Below are 21,850 nucleotides of genomic sequence, written 5' to 3'. Positions count from 1 at the left end.
ACCACAGCACTCTGCAGCATGGAGCCGGAGCCATCCCTGGGCCCCGTGGTACTTCTCCTGGTTGTGTTGCTTCGAGCCCGGTAGCATGTTCTGCAGGCAGTAACAGTCTCCCTGGTGTGCCCCACTGGGGGCTTGTGCCTCATTCCTCCCTCACATCCTTCCACTTACCCCTCCCTAACCCCCTTTCCTGATGTACAATAAAAGACACACATGTTCATTACAACAAAGCCTCTTTATTGAACAAAGCTGGGGTGGGGAGGGGAATGAAACTGAGGTGAGACTGGGGAAAGAAGGTGGGAGAGGGTAGGAGGGAGGGTAGGAGAGGGGGAAACCTGGGAGGAGGGAGCCGGCAGGGGGAGGCAAAGGGAGGAAGGGGGGGAGAAGCTCAGGGCTGGGGGGTTTTGTCAGCCAGGTTCCCAAGCCATGGGTGCAGGGGCCTCGGCGTCCTTGGGGGTGTGGGGAGGGTGGGAAGGAAGAAGCGGGAGGGGAAGAAGGAGTTGGAGGAGGACCTGGGGAGGCAGCAGGGGCTGGAGCAGCAGGATGCAGCAAGCTCTGCCCCAGGGTCCATGACCACGTGGCAGGCACGGACCATCCTGCCCACCAGGATATTGTCCACGGCATCAAAATAGGGGTAGGGGTCTGGATCTGCCCCTGGTTGGGAGCTGCCCTGTGTGGCCCTGGGATAAGACTGCCACAGCTCCTTTATTTTCATGCAAACCTGTGTTTGGATGTGGCCTTTGGTGGCCAAGCTGGCAGCCATCTGCTTGTAGACGGTTGCATTCCTCTGTTTAGTGAGGAGATCATGGACGTTAGAGGCGTCCCCCCAAACCTGAATTAGGTCCCTGATCTCCGCACTGGACCAGGCAGGAGCCCTCCTTTTCTGGCCCCTGGCAGGATCCTGGGAGCTGGCAGACTGGTCCTGGGGAGCGGTGGAGGGCTGGCTGGCACTGGCTGCCTGGCTCATGCTGGGGCCACTGGGTCAGGTGCAGCAACTGCTGGCTCTGGGCTGGCAGGTTTGGAGCTGGCACAGGCACTGTGGCCAGAGTCTATCCCTTTAAGGGCTCCTGGGAGAGGGGAGGGAGAGGAGTTTTCTTGGTTGTGTCTAGAGTGGCCACCAGGGCACCCTGGGAAGGGCTGGAAGCCCCCTATTTCGAAATAAGTGTCTACACAGCGCTTATTTTGAAATAGCAATTTCGAAATTGGCGCTATTCCTCGTGGAATGAGGTTTACCAATTTCAAAATAAGCCCTCCCACTATTTCAATTTAATTTTGAAATAGCGGTTTGGCTGTTTAGATGCTGGTAAAGTTATTTCGAAATAACTTTGCTGTGTATCCTAACTGTGCATTTATGCTGGTGTTAATACTGCTGTCTACCTCTTGAATGGTACAAAGCACACTTAGCTAGGCTGATGACTCAGTATATCTTAAATGGAGTTTTCAGACTGACTGTACAACTGGCAATATGCACAACTATGTTCATTTTTATGGTTTAAAAAACCCCAAGCTTGTCTGGTTACTATATAAAATTGCAGGTTTATTAATTGACCTTGCACCGGATACAATAAAAATATTTCCCTAACTCCTTATGACTGATTTCTGAAAGCCTCAGACCAAAGATTAAACTAGTTGCATTAGGATGATGCGGAGCTGGGAGGAGTTGCAAGTGTTTTTGAGGATAAGGTCATTATGAAAATTGATCTGGACAACCTTGAGAAATGGTCTGAAGTAAACAAAATAAAATTCAAGCAGACCACTAAGGAAGGAAAAATCAGTTGCAGAATATGGGAAATGACTGGGAGGGAGTACTGAAGAACGGGACTGGGAATTATAAGAAGTCACAAGCTGCATATGAGTCAACATTGTAACACTGTTGCAAAGAAAAAAAGCAAACATCAATCTGGGATGTAATAGCAGGAGTGTCATAAGTAAGTCATGAGAAATAGTTCTATGTTATTCCGCACTGTTTAGGCCTCGACTGGAGTATGATGTCCACTTCTGTGCACCACTCAAAAGATGTGGAGAAATAGGAGAAAATCCAGAGAAGAGCAGCCAAAATGATTAAAAATCTAGAAAACATGACCTATAAAGGAAGACTAAAAACCTGTGTTTGTTTAGTCTGGAGAAGATAAGCCTGAGTGGGGACATAATGATAGTTTTCAAGTACATACCAAGTTGTTGCAAGGAGGAGGAAGGTAAATTGTTCTCATTCAACTATGAGGCTAGGACAAGAAACAATAGGCTCCCATTGCAATAAGGGAGGTTTAGATTGGACATTAGGAAAAACTTCCTCTCAGGGTGGTTAAGCACTGAAATAAATGGTTTTGGGAGGCTGTGGAATCTCTATCATTGGAGTTTTTTTTTAAAGCAGGTGAAACAAACACTTGTCAGGGATGGTCTAAATGGTGCTTAGTCCAGCCGTGAGCACAGGGTACTTAACTAGATGACCTCTCAAGGTCTCTTCCAGTCTTCAAATTCTCTGATTCGGTGATTAGGTCTAACTTTATAAGCTAAAACTAGTCCTAGCTCTCTTAGTTTCTAATTAGTTTACAGCCTCAGGTGAGGCAGCTGCCCAAGTGAGAGTTCATATCTCTACAGGCAAACAGCAGATCTCCATAGGGACATAGGTATGCACCCCCTGGATTGAAGTGGTTTCCAATATACACAGGCTTTACAGTCTGGTTCAATGGCTCTCAGCATCCCCACTATACAATTTGTTGTAGCACCCCTGCCAAGGGGTTTTATGAGCCATGTGTTCAAAGGCACATAAGTGGTTAATCTCAGCACTGAGACATCAAATGCCCTCTTTTGGCTGGAGGCTAGAAAAACACCACCATGTCATCTCATTTACAATCTGTTCAGAATCTTTCAAAGATAAAGAGACATAAAAAGAAAGATGGCTTTTTTAACTTTCTTTCTGAGATTTTATTAGCGCTCCAGAGAGAGAGCACAAACAAGGAAGGAAAAAAAACAAGTCAAGTTTCTCGCAAGAGCTTCAAGAGTCAACCAAGTATTTGAATTCCATTAGTGCCAAAATGGAGGAGGAGAAAGTACCAATTTGCTTTGCAAATTATGTGTATCCTGCCAGCAGATATGAATAAAATTGCATCTCTGTGTAGCCACAGATATTTCCCTAATGCCTGCAATATTAGCAATAAAATTGTAGCCAGAATGGATTGCTAAACTCCGACTATTTCATTAATAATAGGTGAAAAAACAGAAAGGAAGAGGAGTCAGTGGGATCTGAGGCTTGTCTAACAAGACATTTCAAAGTAGAAATAAAAGCTTGGATCAGGGAAAAACTTGTCAGTTAGGAGAGTTAATGAAGCAGGACTACAGAAAAAGAATTATTCAAGAAAAGTGACGCACACAACTAGAATTTTTGATATTGCTGAGTGCTGCGTACTGAGTCATTCTCTCAGTGCCTTTGGTGAACCAGTCTTTGGGAGGTACGTTTTTGAAAATTACGACAATGCCATGTGAGAAGAAGCAATCTTTGCCATGAAGCAATTAAAATCCATCTTCGAATCAAACTCAAATGTTATTGGCTTTTTATATGACAAAAGGCCAGAATGTAAACAAGAGCAGGAAAGGGAACATGAATGAAACTAATCTTATTCGATGAGTAGACACTGCAACGTAATATCTTCATGGTAAGTTCTTTGTGTCAGGGACTGTCTTTTTGGTTTTGGTTCTGGTTCGTATAATGCTTGGCACAATGGGATTGAAATTTACATGTGTTTCTGCAATACAAATGATAAATAAGCATGATGGCACTGAGTGGGGATAGATAGATATTCACTTGTGCTGGCCCAGCTTTTGGAGGGATTTTCAATCCCGAAAATGTAGCCTAACTTCCTTCCAGCTACAAATCACAGTGGGCCACATGCTTGGCTAGTGCAAGTAGGAACTGTTCTGTTGACTTCAGTGGGGCTATGCCCCCTGATTGGCAGCTGAGGACCGGCCTCTCTATTTTTATGTCCAATTTTTTAAACTGAAGTTGTAGCTTTTATACTCAACCCTGCCAGAGACATTAAGGAATGATGGAATTACTCTACAGATCAATGCAGGGATCATAAAATATTTACAAATATAATTACTAATAGATCAAACAAAGTGATAGAAAAATTAATAAAAGATGATCAGGAGGGTTTTGTGTCTGGCAGACCATTTAAGAAGAGTACTTTGCAGGGCTCAGATGATTAGGGATATATTGGAAGAGAGGACATTAGGACCAAGTATGGCACTAAAGACCTCTCTTTCACACCGCAAGGAATTTGATTTTAGAGTGAAGAGAGGGTGGAGCATGGAAGAATCGGAATTCAAAACTTTACAAGGGATCTCTAGTAAGTCCTTCATCCTACACTGAACTTTGCATGAAAGAAGCCCCTACACCAACATGGACTCCCTCCCATAAACTTTAACAGAACACTGCCTGACAGGAGTTCATACTAGGATCAAGGCATAATAGTAGGATCCACGTCCAGGTATATCCTGTACATGTATATAATTAAAAGAAAGGAGTGAAGTAAGGAGAAGCAGTCAGTAATGATGGCCCCACAGCTGACCACGTTTTTAAAAATAACTTTTGGCAACATCTATGTAATTCTCTATTCATGTTTTCATCCTGGAATTTACTTAGAAATAAGTAAAGGCCTGTCAGATACCAGGCACTTGAGTGCAGCCCCACATCGAGAGATGTCTAAATAAAAATCCTGGATCCAGAAATCCCTGAATTCTGTGGGGTAGTTGAAAAAGTCAACTGATATAAACCTTCATAAAGGAAAAAGAATCTAAATGCCAGTTACCTAGGGGAGGGAGGGAAAGAGAGAAAGATCAATATTAAAAAAAAATTCTTATAAATATCTTGGAAAATGTCCTCTTAAAAATAAAAAACCTACACTGAAATAATGCCAAAGACGAGACACAAGTATAAGTTAGAGCTACTATAGAGTGGTACAAAGTAATGAAGAGAAAGGACACAGAGGAGAAATGGAAAATGCTGTAAGATAAATTAATGTGCGCCCAAGGGATTATGTGCACCATGTAGCAATAAATACATTATGAGGAGAAAGGCATGAACAAAGAAGTTCCCAAAGTAATCAAGACAAAGAAAGAGGCATATAAAATGTGAGGTGTACAACACTGTGGGCCCATTCCTCAGCTCGCAGACTCCTTGACATCAGTGGAGCTTCATCTATTTACACTAGCTGAGAATCCGTCCCTAGACTCAGAGGAAAAATAGAACAATTATTGAATGAAGTGAAAAATCCTGAAAAATGGTAGGGAAATGAAAAGGTGGGAGCAGAAAAGGAAAAATTCAGAAGTGGGTAAGACAAATGTGCCTTTGAGTACATGAGGGAAAGAGAGACTAGTGAAGTGGTAAGTAGAGTGTCTAACATACCACAATTACACGTGGCTATATACACACAGCATGATTCTCCTCACATCAGCAGTACATCACTGTTTCTTCAATGCCATTACTCTCAATTTATAACCCGTGTAAGTTGCAGGAGAATCATACCTATACAAATGTTGCATTGTCTTCTGATCATTAGATTAAATGCTAAATTTGAATTTTGGAACCCTGGGAAGTATAGGCTTCAATCTAGGCAAATTACAGACACAGAACCATGTAGTTTTGTTACAGCTGTGCCAGTCTCGGGATATTACCTCACCCACTTTGTCTCTCGAGATACAGAACTATTCATTTTTCTGTGCAATTCACATAGGATGGCACTGGGGTGATTCTATGAGAAGCCCTGATGTCATGAAAAAGAATTTTTCCTTACATATTGATTCCAAAACCTGCATCCTTCCCTGTTGACAATGGAACTCATGGGAAGGGATGCGATTATAAGTAGACTGTCTTTTTGTCTTCAGGATATTGGATTTCTTTTCATTTTTGTATTATAAAGAATCCAGATCTTGGATTGTTAATGAAGCATCCTGATGAATGAATACTATTATTCTATGGCTGAAGTAAATAAATCATTCGCACAAATCAGGAATATTAACACAACGAGCAGGATAAGAATCTACTGAACGTAGGAATGTGAACAGAAGACAGAGTTATTGCTCCACAGAAGAAGAGATGTTGTGGCATTGTAACCCACAGATCATTGCAGCTTAATGTTGCATTTAACCACTACATGTTGCTGTTCTCACTCCAGACAGAATGGGAAAGTTTGAGTGAGACAACAGCAGAATTATCTTCTCCAAACCTAAAATGGTCTTGAGTCAAACAATTCACTGATCAGCTATCTTGTTTCTTATTTTTATGAAGCTAGTCAAAGTATTAAAGTCCTTAGTTGTTAAACTATATTTATTTTAAAGTTTGCCCCTCTGCCACTCTGGATACAGGTATCACATTTAAATAAAACGAACAATTTGGAAACGATCAAAAGCAACAGAAAATCTCCCATTGACTTCAATGGACATTGGATCAGGCGTTAAGTCCAAGCTATAAAATCGTCCAAAACCCAGCAAAATTGGAGGCACCCAAGATATAGGAAGATTGGCCCTCTGTTAAGTGAAAAATGTTTTGAACTCTAGTAAAACTAATTATTTGCCCTCTCCTTCCATGTTGCTTACATGTGTGACATATTGAATGCTGGCTCTTGAACAAATGCCTTTTCTCATATTGAGCATTTTATATTCATTGTCTGTGTATTAACTACCGGTAGCTTTTATTCCACAATTTGCAACTATGTCTTTCTATAATCTAGCAGTACTCTTTAAGGTATATAGACACAAGCTAAACCTTGCTTATCTGTCACCTTTTACATGCACAGAGATTGCTTCATTAAGAGGTTTGCTAGGACAGCTTACCAGACTGAGTCTTTTGTGAGTTTGGGGTTCACTTTCCCTTCTTCATCCACAAAGACATCCAGTTGTAAATTGGCATCGTTATCATGCGCAGAGGAATAATTGGTAACAATTCTTCCAGGTATTCCTATGCACCTCAAAACTGGAAAAGAAAGAGAAAGGAAATGAAAAGGACGATAAAGGGCAATATGATAATACACAGACAAGAGGAGTAGATAGGATGGGAAGATAGATTGGAGAAGATTTTAAATATATGAAAGCAGAGTGGGAGCATAGAAAGATCATCTAGGTCTTTATTCTTTCAATATTTTCCATTTGTAAAACATTCCTATGTACACGTATGCTCCCACACACACACAGTCTTTAGCACATGAGGAAAAAGTAACAGGGTTCCCCAAAACCCAAGACACAATAGAGGGTAAACACAGCAGCAATAAGCTTTGAGGTGAATGGAAGAGTGTTAGAAAGGCAACTGTTAGAAGGTTTCTTGGTTTTAAGTTTAGCTAGAATTTTCTAATGGTACATTTGTACTCAGGAGGAACCTAGAGAATACAAAGAACAACAGAAATCAACTGATTTTGAGAAAGAAAACTGAATTATTTACAAGTGTCAGGATCAGAGAGTTTAAGCAAAGCATATTATAGCATTTGTACCAATTGTTCAGTAATAATACTTTGCACTTCTGTAATCACCTTTTATTAGGCAATCTCACTTTAAAAAATGCATTAAGTCCCAGAACATCTCAATGATGCAAGTAATTATCCCTATTTTTATGAATGGGAAAACTAAGATAAAGTCAGGTAAGGATTTTGCTCAGTTGCTACGGTGCATTACGGGAGCCCCTGTGCCTATGGTACACCTGAATCTCTTTAATCTGGCAACCCTGGAAAAAGATTTTGCTGGGCGAGCCAGGGAGGGTGCTGCAGGATCTGGGCAGGGCGCTTACATTCTGCTGTGTTACCAGGGGCACACATGGTTTTAGGCTCCCTGCTGCTATGGGAGTGGTGGGGAAAAGCCCCAGGGGGAGTGGCAACACACAAAGCCACTTCCTCCTCTGTACCACAGGGGTTGCCGAATTAGGGACACTGGGGCTGTGTCTAGACTACATGGCTCCATCGATGGAGCCATGTAGATGAGGGTTGTAGGCAAAGGCAAATGAAGCCGCGATTTAAATGATCGCGGCTTCATTTAAATTTACATGGCTGCCGCGCTGAGCCGACAAACAGCTGGTCATCTGTTTGTTTGCTCAGCGCGCTAGTCTGGATGCTCCCCTGCCGACATCAAAGCCCTTTGTCGGCAACCCCGTTATTCCTCGTGGGATGAGGTTTACCGGGGTTGCCGACATAGGCCTTTGATGTCGGCAGGGGAGCGTCCAGACTAGCGCGCTGAGCCGACAAACAGCTGATCAGCGTTTGTCAGCTCAGCGCGGCAGCCATGTAAATTTAAATGAAGCTGCGATCATTTAAATCCCGGCTTCATTTGCCTTTGCCAAAAAAACAAATCTACATGGCTCCGTCGACGGAGCCATGTAGTCTAGACATACCTCCAGAGTACAGAGTTTAAGTGTATAGCATAGGAGATGGAGTCCAGCCAGTGATGTATAACCCACAAAGAAAAATGGGGGCATGAGGTATCTGAACTACAATTGCCATGAGATACTGCAGCAGCATTTGTAATAGAAATTTTCAGTTTTCAGGCAAAGAGCCTTTTTTCCCTTTTGATGAAAAGCCTAAAGTGTCCAGAGAGCAGATACTACTTTGGGGAGGGGGAGGGGAGGAGAGAATTGAAAAATTGAATTTACTGTCACAAAACAGTCTCAATGGGAAATTTTAGACATCCCTCTATGGCCCTATGTAGGCAAACATCACTTCTGTGTTTTTCAATAAGGAACAACACCACACGTGTTTTGAATTCTGGGATGACAAATTATCTGGATGCATCTGATGCCATACAGACCTATGGATTACATTTCATTCAAATGCCCTCCCAAATGGATTACATTTCATTCAAATGGCTTCTAGCACATGAGTGCCATCGGGGCTCACTGAAAATAATTCATCCGACAATTGCAAGATCAATGACTTAGCTTACTTGCCTCCAGAATGTTTTAGCATTTTAAAGCAGCTGATTATCTTCAGTCAGTATGACCACCTTGGAAAACTGGACTGGGTGTAGGTGCCATCATAAAGTGTTACAAGCTTCAAATAACTCAAAGCAATCGGTCTAGCTGAATTCAACTCCCCACCTTCACTATTTTCTTCTTGTCACTCATTTGCAAAGGCCCCTCTTCATGGAAGCAGCCATGTGTGAGATGTGCCAATGCCTAGCATTTTAACTTGCTAGTCATTGATTTTTGTCATGTCATCTGGCTTTGTAACAGCAATGCATGCTAGATTGCTAACTGCACTAGCTATGTTAGTTGGCCTACCTTGCCAGATTCTGCCCTAAAATGCATGTCTCCTAATGAATACAAATGGTCCCGAACCTACACCACATTACCTCAGGTTTATAAATAGGGGATAGCTAGAGGAATACTGAAATGAATCAATCCCAATGGGAGTTGCACACCTATGCTTCAAAAGGCAACATTTGGCCCACTCTGTATAATGGTACATCAACAATGGAACAGGTTTTAGATGTCCTGCAGGGCATAGTGGGGAGGGTTGGCAGGTGAGCAGAGGAATCAGGGGGAGGGGATAGTGAATTTAGTGCTGGTGAAAGGGGTGGAAGCCCTTGCAGTTTCAGGGGCTTAATTCTCATTGGCTAGTCATGCTATGATCACACAATCTTCTCTACAGCTGACTGTTGACAAGGTCGTACCGTCTTCCATGTTAGGCAGGACATGAATTTCTACTACAAAAATCAAAGACAACAAATATTTTCAAAAATCTTTTAGCAATTAGCTCAGGAGTGGGCAATAATTTCTGAAGGGGGACACGTCATACATTTCTGAAGTGACCCTCTGCTCCCCCACCCACATACTCTGATTAGCCTGGGGGTGAGGGAGCATCTGAAGTCTTTGTTCTCCTCCCCCAGTACCTAAAGAGAACGGCCAGTTGAAGAAGTGTAGTGAGGGTGTTATGCGCCTGGGGTCAAAACCAAAATTTGTGTCCCTCCCCCTCCCCGTCACTGGTGAATGGCTGAGTCCAACCCTGGAAGGCCCTGCATGCACTAACCCGCTGGTGGAGATGGAGGAGGGTCAGGCTGGGGGGCAGAGAGGTGATGAGGAGGCTCCAGCTGCTAGTGGCGGGCAGAGAAGGAGCAGGTGAGCCGAGGGATGACAGGGGGAGTGGCGGGGGACTAAATTGGTGCCCCCCTAGCATGGCGCCTGGGGCAGCTGCCCCCCCCCCCCACTACGCCACTGGCCAGCTATATTTGAACAGCTGGCCATTTCCTCTAGGTGTCATGTGCCCCTGGTGACAGGAGGAGACTTCACGCACTCCCCCCATCCCCAGGCCAATCGGGGTCTGGGGACAGTGGAGCACGTGAAATCTTTGTCCTCCACCCCCACTCTGCAAGGGGCACGTGGAGTCTAGAGTGAACCGCCATCTGTTCAAAACAGTTTGCAGTTCTCTCTAGGTGCTGCATGCCCCTGGCAGTGGGAGAGACTTTGAGCAGGGACAGGGGAGCACGTGAAGTCTTTCAAAACAGCTGGCGGTTCCTTCTTGTGCCATGCGCCCCTGGCAGGGAGAGGAGACTTGGCACACTCCCCCGAACCCCGGACTTGATTGGGGGGAGGGATAGTATAAAAACATTTTTATACTTACATGTATTGAAGACTCCAGCAAAGACCCAGCACTGACCATATCTCACTGGCATACCAGAGCTATGATATTCCAAAAGGATGTCTACACTTCCTGTCCAGGCTGACGGTGCTACTCCATAAGCATAAACATTGTCCCAAGAGCCAGCAACCACTCCCTCATCATCTTTAGCATTGATCTATAGGGAAAAAAAACAGTAAAACTCCCTATTCAATAAGCATATCAAAAATTTGACATGGGTAGAACTAGATTCAATGGTTGGTTAAAAGATCCTCTTTCCCTTATGATTTAGGAATAGCATATAATTGTTTCCAAAACATTTCCCATTGTTTTCTAAGGAGGAGATCACTGAGTTTTGATAGTGACCTGCTAGGAGGACTTTTTGGCATAGGGCAACGGATAAAATAATTTGAGAGAGAGAATGTTATTTACATGTAAAAAAATTTATAGTCTCTTCTATACAATCTTTGTACTAATACTTTGGTTGGGGTTTTTTAATGCTGTATACATTAGAAATGTTGTACCCCTTCCCATATTATATTGTTTCTTTGAATGGGGTGCTTTTCTTACCACCCAAGGAATTTCAAAATGCTTTGTCATCTTCAGATGAACAGAAAGGCTAACTGACATGCTCAAGACAACACAATAAATCAGAGTCTCAGCTGGGACTAAGACTCAGAACTCCGGGTTTCTAGTTCTCTCCATGAGCCATTTGGCTAAATACCTAGATCTGTTAGGGTGTGTCTAGACTGCAGGGATTTTTTTTTTGAAAAAGTGGCCTTTAAAAAAAACAACAACAACAAAAAACTCCACCCTTCCCCTGCGTCTAGACTGCCGCTGTATTCTTTCAAAATTAAATCAAAAGAACGCAGCGGTTTTGTCGACCACGGTAAACCTCGTTTTACAAGGAATAACACATTTTTCAAAAATGCTCATTCGAAAAAAGGCGTTCTTGAATGCAAACAGGGCTTTTTTGAAGAGAGCATCTGGCCTGCCTGGGTGGGGTGCTCTCTTTCGAAAAAGCGGCTTGCTTTTTTGAATGAAGTGGTTGCAGTCTAGATGCTCTCTTTCGAAAGAGGCTTTTTCAAAAGATTCAAAAGTGACTAAGGCTAGATATAGCCTTAGTCACTTGGGGCCAGTTTTTCAAAGGCATTTAGGGGCCACTGAAATTAATGGGAGTTAGTTGCCAAATCTGTTTAGGGTATTTTGAAAAAATCCCACTCTTGGTAAAATGCTAAAATCCAATGGGCATTTGACCAAATGATTGAAAGTCATGTGACCAAGTAATTAATTTGGTGGAATTGATTTTACAAATATATCCATAAGCTGTCATTTGTTTGTAATGGAATATTCTTTGACAAGGTGTATTTTCTAGTTATTTAACACTCTGTGGAAGCCTCACACTCAAAGTAGGACCTGGGGAGGTACCATCCTCCAACTTGATTCCTCCCCCTCATCTCTTTGAGGACACATTATTCTTGGCCAGAAATGGGGAGCGGGGAGGAGAAGTCAAGTCAAAATGCAACATATATACACACTGGTAATTTTCAATGGTTCAGTATTAATAAATATGATTGTGAACAGAGAATAATAAGTGATCCTGAATCCTACTGAGAAATAGGCTTCAGTACAATTATTCCTGACTTATACTGGTGAGAGAGAAGAAATAGATCCACAGTTATTTGTAGAGCTGAATCTAATAGCATGCAATCTAACACACATAAAAACAAGAAAGATTGTGTGACATAGGTTTTCTCCAGGTAAGACTATAAATGGAATTTTGCTGACTACTGACTGAATTGATAGTCATTAACGGGCAATTCATTTCCTACCAGCAATCTGAAATAAATCAGTTGAGATGGTACAAAAAACCTCATTCACCATCTACCTTCTAATTATGTTAATGCACAGTACTTACACTCCTGCCAAATAAATTGCAATTGCCGTTTGAAAGCTTTTGGTTGTTTAACTACTGGTTTCTAATTAGAAAATAGACTTCCTGTAAACCCCGGGATGGACAAAGAGAAGGATTCAGTGACAAAACCAAAGGGCGAGGGGTGGCATCCAGCTATCTATCTTGGGAGACATGCTGGAGGAGGCACATTGCAAGGACAGTAGAGTATTTTGATTTTTAATTTGTGCTGTAACCAGTCACCGAAAGGCTGTATGCACTGTGCAGATTAAGATGCAGCTTAAGCATCTGGGCATGGAAAAGGAAAAGAGGCCACTGCAGAGTTGAGCTGAGAGGCATTGGGCATGAATGTCTTAAGAGGGGCTATTCCATCCTGTGTCAGAGAGCAGTGTATGTTCCTCCAGCTACAGGCTCAGGTCTAGTGGATGGTGAAGGAAGTCCAGGGTCATGAGTCTCATCCTTCGGGCTGCCTTGCATTACTGGCAGCCCTGCTCTGACCTCAATCCATCTAATTACAACAAATTATTATTACCATCCTCATTTTACAAAAGAATGAACTGAGGCACAGTGAAGTGACTTTCTAGAGTCCAAACACCAAATCTAAATTAGAATTGGAACATCCTGGCCTCCTGACCACCCAACCTGAGCTCTGACCACCACGACGTCTTACATGCAATGGGAAGATTGACTCTCTCAATTATGTGACCTGATAGATACTGGTGTGGTGTCATGTGGAGTGCCATCATGCCAAGAACTGCCACATCTAAAAGTGGCACTTATCCTTGTGGTCCTAGTTTTGGATGAAGATGACTGGTGGACACTAAGCTACCATCCCTCCCGGAGTGAGACATTAGTCATGGTGGTCTCTAGAACTCAAGTAGGGATGCCAATTTTGGTTGGACATTTCCCTGGAGATTTAAGCACAAGACGTGATGATTAGTTGCTGGAGGACTGTCAACCTTAAACTTAGCAGGCCTGTGGGTAGTGTAAGTCAAGGCAGTACAGTGGGACAGGGAAGTGAGATTACTCTTATTCAAACTGGCCATTCAAAATCATTTTAAAAACAGAAATTAAAAATTAAATAAATACAAATATGTCATTTCCAAAACATGCTGAGTGTTTATCTTTATTGCATACCACTGCAGATCCAACCCGACCGATTTTGACTGGGTTTCCTCGCCCAGAGAGATCTAGTTTTGCTCTATCCATCAAGTACAGGCAAGCATCCAGAATGCCCTCTTCAAACTAAATACAAGGAAAAAGAAAAAAGAAAAGAGGCTGTTTCAACTCTTATTCTGGAAAGCAAAGAGGAAGCTAATATTTTTTGTCTCTAAAATAAATTGATCAAGGTCATGTTTTTGTTCAGTGTTTAGATATACAGGTTATCCTTTTTTTGTTTTCTTGTTCATTCACTAATTATTCACATTTACCAAGAAGTGTTTCATGTGAGAAAATGTAGTCTTACTTTCAAGTCAGTTCTGATCTAGGTAGCTGAAGGTTATGGCAACAAAGTCATTTCCACATTACATAGCATTTTAAATGGCTATCACGAATATAATACAAAATTATAACAATAACAACAACAAGAATGCTGATCTATTCAATGAGAACTCCGTGTCCTTCACAGATCTTGGACCCGTTGATTACACAGGACCTTTTAAAATAGCTACTTCAGTGCCCAAAGCTGAACAATAAATGCTTTACCAAAGTTAGGGCAAAGTCTCTGTACTTTAAAAAATAATAGGTTTGTACCTGTGTATCAAATTAACTAGTTATCAGGTACAGTGCATTATATTGATTGGTTCTGGCCTATGTAGTTTAGACTAAGAAAAGCACAAGTGACCTAAAGTGGTCTTTTTTAAAAAACATAGTCTAAAGACTCCCAGTACTGAAATCCAGTAATAACAAGCACACGAATGAATAGAGGGCAGAGGTGCCTACATAGACCAAAATCCATCATCAAATAACTTGCCCTTTGGTATAATTCAATTTGCTTAGGAGAAATTGGATAGCTGCAGAAAATGCCACTGTCCCCTGGAAGAGAATAGGGGACAGAGAAATGCACATTACTAAAATGATCATCTTCTATATTCACAAAGTTACATTTCTATTGCAGGCTGTGACATACATTGAAAGGTACAAACTACTGTAGGTCTCTCTCACTTGTTTAATTCCATGCAATCAATGGGAAGGTGCTATACACAGTATTTCTTAAAGAAACAAATATGCTATAAAGATTTTTGTTTTCTAATTGATCTAATATAGAAAAACTGAATTGATCACCAACTATCTAAAGTACTGATATATTGTTGCCATCTCAAATGCAATATCAACCAAGATATCATTCAACTCATTGGTTCTACTAGCCACAATTGCACTAATTTGGTTTCTTTGGCATTCAACCGAAATTCATTATTATATAATCAGTTATGACCTAAGACTGCAAAACTGAATTCAATAGAGCAACATTACCCCATCTCAGAGGCTATTGACATAGTCATATCAGCCACAAAAATCAGGGTGTTAACTTAATGATGCTGTTTGGAACTTTACCTCTCATTTTAAAACCTTCAGTTTGAGCAAAACATCCAGGTGAGCAGTGTTTGAAATATGCTTGTAGGATATAAAATATCACGATGCTCTATATACAAAGGGAAATCAAGCTACCAATACTTCAAATACAGCCTCATTTACTGCCCTAAACCCTGTAGGGCCCTATCCATTCATGGTGCCTGTCTGAACTTTAATTCATCCCCACCTATTTTCTTCATTCCTAACATCCATGATTCCTCAATTAAATCAGAACATTTTTCAAACCGACTGAACATCGGGTAATACCCAAATGAGAGGCAATTGTGTAAGTTAAGGAACCTTGTACATTTCTTTTCATTTGGTTGAAAGTTAGACCATCCATAGTTTTCAGGCATGCTTTTCCATTGTTGAGTGCCTTGAGTAGAACTTGAATGATCAAAATTGCTTTCACTAAGTTCCACCTGTGATTAACTAAGGGCGCGTTTACACTTCATGGCTTAATTTGAAATAAGCTATGCAAATTGAGCTATACAAATTGCGTATCTTATTTTGAAATAGCATATTTCGAAATAGAACATAAGAACGGCATTATTGGGTCAGATCAATGGTCCATCTAGACCAGTATCCTTTCTGCTGACAGTGGCCAAAACCAGATGCCCCAGAGGGAGGGAACGTAACAGGTAAACCTCATGTGATCCCTCTCCTGTCATCCATTTCCAGACAAACAGAGGCTAGGGAAACCATTCCTACCCATCCTGGCTAATAGCCATTGATGAAGCTAACTTCCGTGTATCTATCTAGCTCTTTTTTGAACCCTGTTAAAGTCCTAGCCTTCGCCACATCCTCTGGCAAGGAGTTCCACAGGTTGACTGAGCATTGAGTGAAGAAAAACTTTCTTTTGTTTATTTTAAACCTGCTGCCTATTAATTTATTTTGGTGATCCCTAGTTCTTATATTGTGGGAATAAGTAAATAACTTTTCCTTATTCACTTTTTCCACACCAGTCATGATTTTATAGACCTCTATCATATCCCCCTTAGTCTCCTCTTTTCTATGCTGAAAAGTCCCAGTGTTTTTAATCTCTCTCCATATGGGACCTGTTCCAAACCCTTAATCATTTTTGTTGCCCTTTTCTGAACCATTTCCAGTGCCAATATATCTTTTTTGAGATGAGGCGCCCACATCTGTACACACTATTCAAGATGTGGGCGTACCATGGTTTTATTTAGAGGCAATAATATATTTTCTGTGTTATTCTCTTATCCCTTTTCTAATCATTCTTAACATTCTATTTGCTTTTATGACTGCCGCTGCACACTGAAGCTATGTCTACACTGTTGGTTTTTTTTCAGAAAAAGGTAATCAAGTTGCGAACCACAATTTGAGTACCTTTTCCCGATTCTTTTTTCAGAAGAGGCTTTTCCAACATTTGGCCCATCTACACAGGGTCAAATGTGGGAAAAATCTCCTTTTTCAGAAGAGCCCTTATTCCTCATAAAATGAGGAATATGGGGCTTCCGAAAAAGCACGTCTGCTCTTCCAAAAAAAAATTCGGAAGAGTAGATGCGTTCCCTGGATGTGGCAGTTTTCCCAGGATATCAGAGGTATCCCGGAAAAACTCCATAGTGTAGACATAGCCTGAGTGGATGTTTTCAGAGAACTATCCACAATTATACCAAGATCTCTCTCAAGTAGCTGTAGCTAAATTAGCCCCCCCATCATATTTTATGTATAGTTGAGATTATTTTTTCCAATGTGCATTACTTTACATTTCTCAACATGACATTTCATTTGCCATTTATTGCCCAGTTTCTGAGTTTGGTGAGATCTTTTTGAAGCTCTTCACAGTCTGCTTTGGTCTTAACTATCTTGAGCAGTTTGGTATCATCTCAAATTTTGCCACCTCACTGTTTATCCCTTTTTTCTAGATCATTTATAAATAAGGTGAATAGGACTGATCCCAGGACAGACTTTGGGGGACACCACTAGTTACCTCTCTCCACTCAGAAAAGTTACTATTCATCCCTACTGTCGTTTCCTGTCTTTTAACCAGTTATCAATCCATGAAAGGACCTTCCTTCTTATCCCATGATAACTTACTTTACTTAAGAGCCTTTGATGGGGGACCTTGTCAAAGGCTTTATGGAAATCTAAGTATACTATATCCATTGGATCCCCCTTGTCTACATGTTTGTTGACCTCCTCAAAGAACTCTAGCAGATTAGTAAGGCATAATTTTCCTTTATAGAAACCATGTTGACTTTTCTCCAACAAATTATGTTCATTTATGTGTCTGACAATTGTATTCATTACTAATTTACCCATTACTGATGTTAGACTTACTGGTGTGTAATTGCTAGGATCACCTCTAGAGCCCTTTTTAAATATTGGCGTCACGTTAGCTATCTTCCAGCCATTAGGTGCGGAAGCTGATTTAAAGGATAGGTTACGAACCACAATTAATAGTTCCGCAATTTTCACATATGAGTTCTTTCAGAACTCTTGGGTGAATGCCATCTGATCCCAGTGACTTGGTACTGTTAAGTTTTTCAATTTGTTCCAAAACCTCCTCTCAATCTGAGACAAGGCCCAGGTTTGGGAATTTCTTTTACGTAGGGACTGTCCAGTTTGGCCAATGTATATAGCAGTGGGGCACTGTTGGCACATGATGGCATATAGAAACCAACAGAACACCACTGGCCATCACCTACAGTCCTCATCTAAAACCTCTCCAACGCATCATTAGTGATCTTCAACCCATCCTGGACAATGATCCCTCGCTTTCACAGGCCTTGGGAGGTAGGCCAGTCCTTGCCCACAGACAACCCGCCAACCTGAAGCATATTCTCACCAGCAACTACACACTGCACCATAATAACTCGAACTCGGGAACCAATCCTTGCAACAAACCTCGGTGCCAACTCTGCCCACATATATACACCAGCAACACCATCACAGGACCTAACCAGATCAGCCATACTGTCACTGGTACATTCTCCTGCACATCTACTAACGTTATATATGCCATCATGTGCCAACAATGCCCCACTGCTATATACATCGGCCAAACTGGACAGTCCCTACATAAAAGAATCAATGGACACAAATCTGATATTAGGAATGGCAACATACAAAAACCTGTAGGGTAACACATCAGTCTTCCTGGACACACAATAGCAGATCTAAAGGTAGCCATCCTGCAGCAAAAAAACTTCAGGACCAGACTTCAAAGAGAAACTGCTGGGCTACAGTTCATCTTCAAGTTTGACACAATCAACTCTGGATTAAACAAAGACTGTGAATGGCTTGCTAACTACAAAAGCAGCTTCTGCGCTCTTGGAATTCACACCTCCAGATGAGCTACTAGAAGTGGGCCTCATCCTCCTTGATTGGATCCACCTCGTCATCTCCAGCCTGATTCTGGCCTGCATATTTATACCTGCCTCTGGAAATTTCCACTACATGCATCTGACGAAGTGGGTCTTTGCCCACGAAAGCTTATGCTCCTACACTTCAGTTAGTCTATAAGGTACCACAGGACTCCTCACCGCTTTTGCAGATTCAGACTAACACGGCTACCCCTCTGATACTATCCTGATCAGGTGGTCGATAATATATCCCTACTGCTATATTCCTATTATTGGAGAATGGAATAGGAAGCATCTATGCAGCACAAAATAGAGCAGTCTTCCTCCAACTTCCCTTACCCCTCGTACAATGAGGGTTACAGGAATTGGAGCAAGAAGTCCTCCAGCTTGACAGTATTTTGACACTATTTAGAAATAACTGCCTGATGTGTAGATGTGGACTAAGTTATTTCGGAATAGCGCTAGTTATTTCACAATAGTGTTGCAGTGTAGACGTACCCTAAAGGAAAAGGACAGTGAATGGTACATAATAATGGGAAAAGTTGTGTTGAAATGAAAAAATGAAAGCACAAGAACCAGATCCATGGAACAATCAACATGTCTGTGAACATGGAGAGAGATAGGTGGGGAAAGAGAAGGAAAATCAATGTTTCACAGGGAAATCAATGTTCGTCTAAGGAAAGTTCCATAATGCAAAATTATTATTTTAAATCCAAGAAAATCTTATCACTGAAAAAGTTCTAAGAACTCTCTCAGCCTGTATCATAATAACATGTGAGAAGAGGACACTTATTTCCACTGAGCTACTAGAACTAATGTGAAGAAAAGAAAAAAGGTAAGAACTATGCCTGGAATTCTATTATGCAATATTTGAGGGCTGTTTAATTGTTTGTTAAAAATAAATGCTTACAAATCATTGTCTCCTTTTTCTCTTGAGCCAACGGGCTCGATTCTGAAGAGGCGAGAATGCAGCAGAAGAAATATCGGTGAATTTCAGAAATAACAGCTGATTACTTTCTCATGCCCCTAAAACTAGCCCTTTGAATATTAGATATTATGAAATTATTTTTCTGGATTAGGTATATACCCACTTTATGCAATATTAAAATTATGACCACTGTGATAATGCACCTGAGAGCCTACAATCTCACCACAGTCTGGGTATCAATTAAACCCAATTGCTGAGCACTGGGGCCAGCCAGGGAAATTCTAAATGGCTCACCTGACCATAATTCCAGCTTCTGGATTTTATATTGTTGATGTCTCCATGGAAAACAACACCAATGTCATTCAGGACATACTCTTGCCTTTCCTTCTCGTCATCCAGAAACACTGAATCCTCTGCACCATAACAATACACAATAACCATTAATATAGCCACTCTGTTTGTATAGTGAACATATTTTAAAGCATTCTAGTCATCTTAAATGAAAAGTGACTTTTGTTCACCAGGTACAAGTTTATTTCTTTCTACACAATGTTATAATTATTATTATTATAATCACAGTTAGAAATAAGCCACACAACTGAGAAATATGCAAGACCCCAAATGCTGACAATTCATCACTGTTTTTAGCAGGATCTGTAAAGCATGATGAAAATGTCACATCTTATCAACCATTTAATGATTACTGTGCATCACTAATTTAAAAGTCTGAGTGCCATGACGCACTTCTGCATCTGCAAAACAGATCAAAGACCAACAATTTCAAACTTACTAATGATAATGGAAACTAGTTCAGTGTCAAGTGATTTAAAGAAAAAAGTCAGTATTGCCTTAAAAATGATAACCAAACTTTTCCCTGATATTAGCTAAGGAGTTTGGACTCTCTTCCTGTAAATATGGCTGTTGTTATATGTTTGGCCCTATTAGCATGATTGACCATCCTCTTGCCTTTCCAAGAGGAAAATAAATTGAAGAGTCCTTGGTAAAAATATTTTTTACGAATTTTTTTCTAAATTTATTTCATTTCAATCAAGAGAATATTGACTCTGAGCCTGCCAACACTCTCTCACAGGTTGAAAATACACGAACAACCCCATTGAAGTCAATGGACCGCACATTCTTAAAGGTAAGCGCGGCGGCCATTTTGATTTAAATGAAGCGGCGATTATTTAAATTGCCGCTTCATTTTCCTTTGTCTTCCTACCTCATCTACATGGCTCTGTCAACGGAGCCATGTAGTCTAGACACACCCTAGGTGTGTGGGTTACATTAGGCACAGCTCAACATACATAAAAAACTGCAAAGAAAAAAAAATGCTTTCCTTAATTCTCTATGGCCGTGGCATACAAATACACAGAGTGAAACAGGAGATGGGGTTCTGGTTTACACTTACAAAACTCAAAAGTGACTTTGGATTTATCAGATAGGTTCATTCACACTGTACTGTGCGGTTGGTATCACAACTACTACTTACTATGATATTTTCAAGTGACAAAAATATGAAGTTTTGCCGAGCTGCAAGAGTGCATAATATTTTTTGCACGGATTTTGCCTGATCTCCCTCAACACCCTTCTAACCAGGAGTCTGACTGGAACAGATTTGTAGTACTGTGCAGCAGAACCCCCAGTGCATCTGATTGAGCTGGCAACCTCAGTAAATTCTATTTAAGCCAATGATTGTGTGTAAGCCTTCTGGGTGGCTGCGATTTCAGTGCTTTACAAGGCCACCACTCCCATGTAGGTCACCAGCTAGGAAGAATCCACAGGAAGTTTAGAGACCTACAAATAAGCTCACGGAGTTGAAGAAGAGCTCTGGGTCACTTGAGAGCTTGTCTCCCACCAACAGCAGTTGGTCCAGCAACAGATATTACCTCACTCACCCTGTCTCCCAAAGTAGGACAGGCAGGGAACAGGAGACTCGCTGACATTTGCACTTCTGTGACATTTTGTGTAAAATTTTTTGGCTGCAATCTTCCTACTGAAACTCATGCAAACACATGCGGCTTTGGATCAGGAGCCTTGCAAATCAACACCAGATTCAGAGTAAAGGAAGAACAGCAAGCAGCCTTTATTCTTTTTCCTCACTGTGGCAAGTTTTGACACTCTCCCCTCCCTAACCATGTGTGCTGCTAACAGGAAGTTACATGGTGTGACACTCTGCCCCCATTCCCCAATGGCTGGGCTACCCACAGATAGCCAGTAGCAGGTTCATACCCTATGAACTGAGGTTATGTCTACACAGCATGTGAAAGTGTTCAGATAGGCATACCCACGCTACCTTTAATCTAGCGAGCATGACTGAAACTAGACACAAAGCTATGGCAGCATAATATTCCATACAGCCTATCAACCCGAGTATATACCCAGGGAACCAGTTGGTCTTGTATGGCCCACACTGAAGCCTACCCAGCCATGTCTTCACTGCTATTTTTAGCATGCTAGCTAGATTAAAGCTAGCAAGTTGTGCCTACCTGACCTGCAAGTCACACCTCTGACTGGTATA

At 41.5% G+C, this 21,850-nt stretch overlaps 1 protein-coding gene across 2 annotated transcripts in view; it reads right to left on the bottom strand.

The window, feature by feature from the left end:
* Window positions 1-21,850, bottom strand: part of F13A1 (coagulation factor XIII A chain) — an 89,356-nt gene that overhangs the window by 30,098 nt on the left and 37,408 nt on the right. For both annotated transcript variants that reach the window (XM_014581439.4, XM_075921295.2), the window contains 4 exons: window positions 19,624-19,742; window positions 13,639-13,746; window positions 10,593-10,767; window positions 6,829-6,967 (listed from right to left, as the gene is read on the bottom strand). In XM_014581439.4, coding sequence (XP_014436925.2) covers window positions 6,829-6,967; window positions 10,593-10,767; window positions 13,639-13,746; window positions 19,624-19,742 — 541 coding nt within the window. The remainder of the gene's footprint in view (window positions 1-6,828; window positions 6,968-10,592; window positions 10,768-13,638; window positions 13,747-19,623; window positions 19,743-21,850) is intronic.

Source organism: Pelodiscus sinensis, chromosome 2, assembly GCF_052426305.1.
Source record: "Pelodiscus sinensis isolate ZL-2025 chromosome 2, ASM5242630v1, whole genome shotgun sequence".
NCBI lineage: Eukaryota > Metazoa > Chordata > Testudines > Trionychidae > Pelodiscus > Pelodiscus sinensis.
Note: the sequence above shows the minus strand (reverse complement) of the source record. Positions and strands in the feature narration are given on the sequence as shown.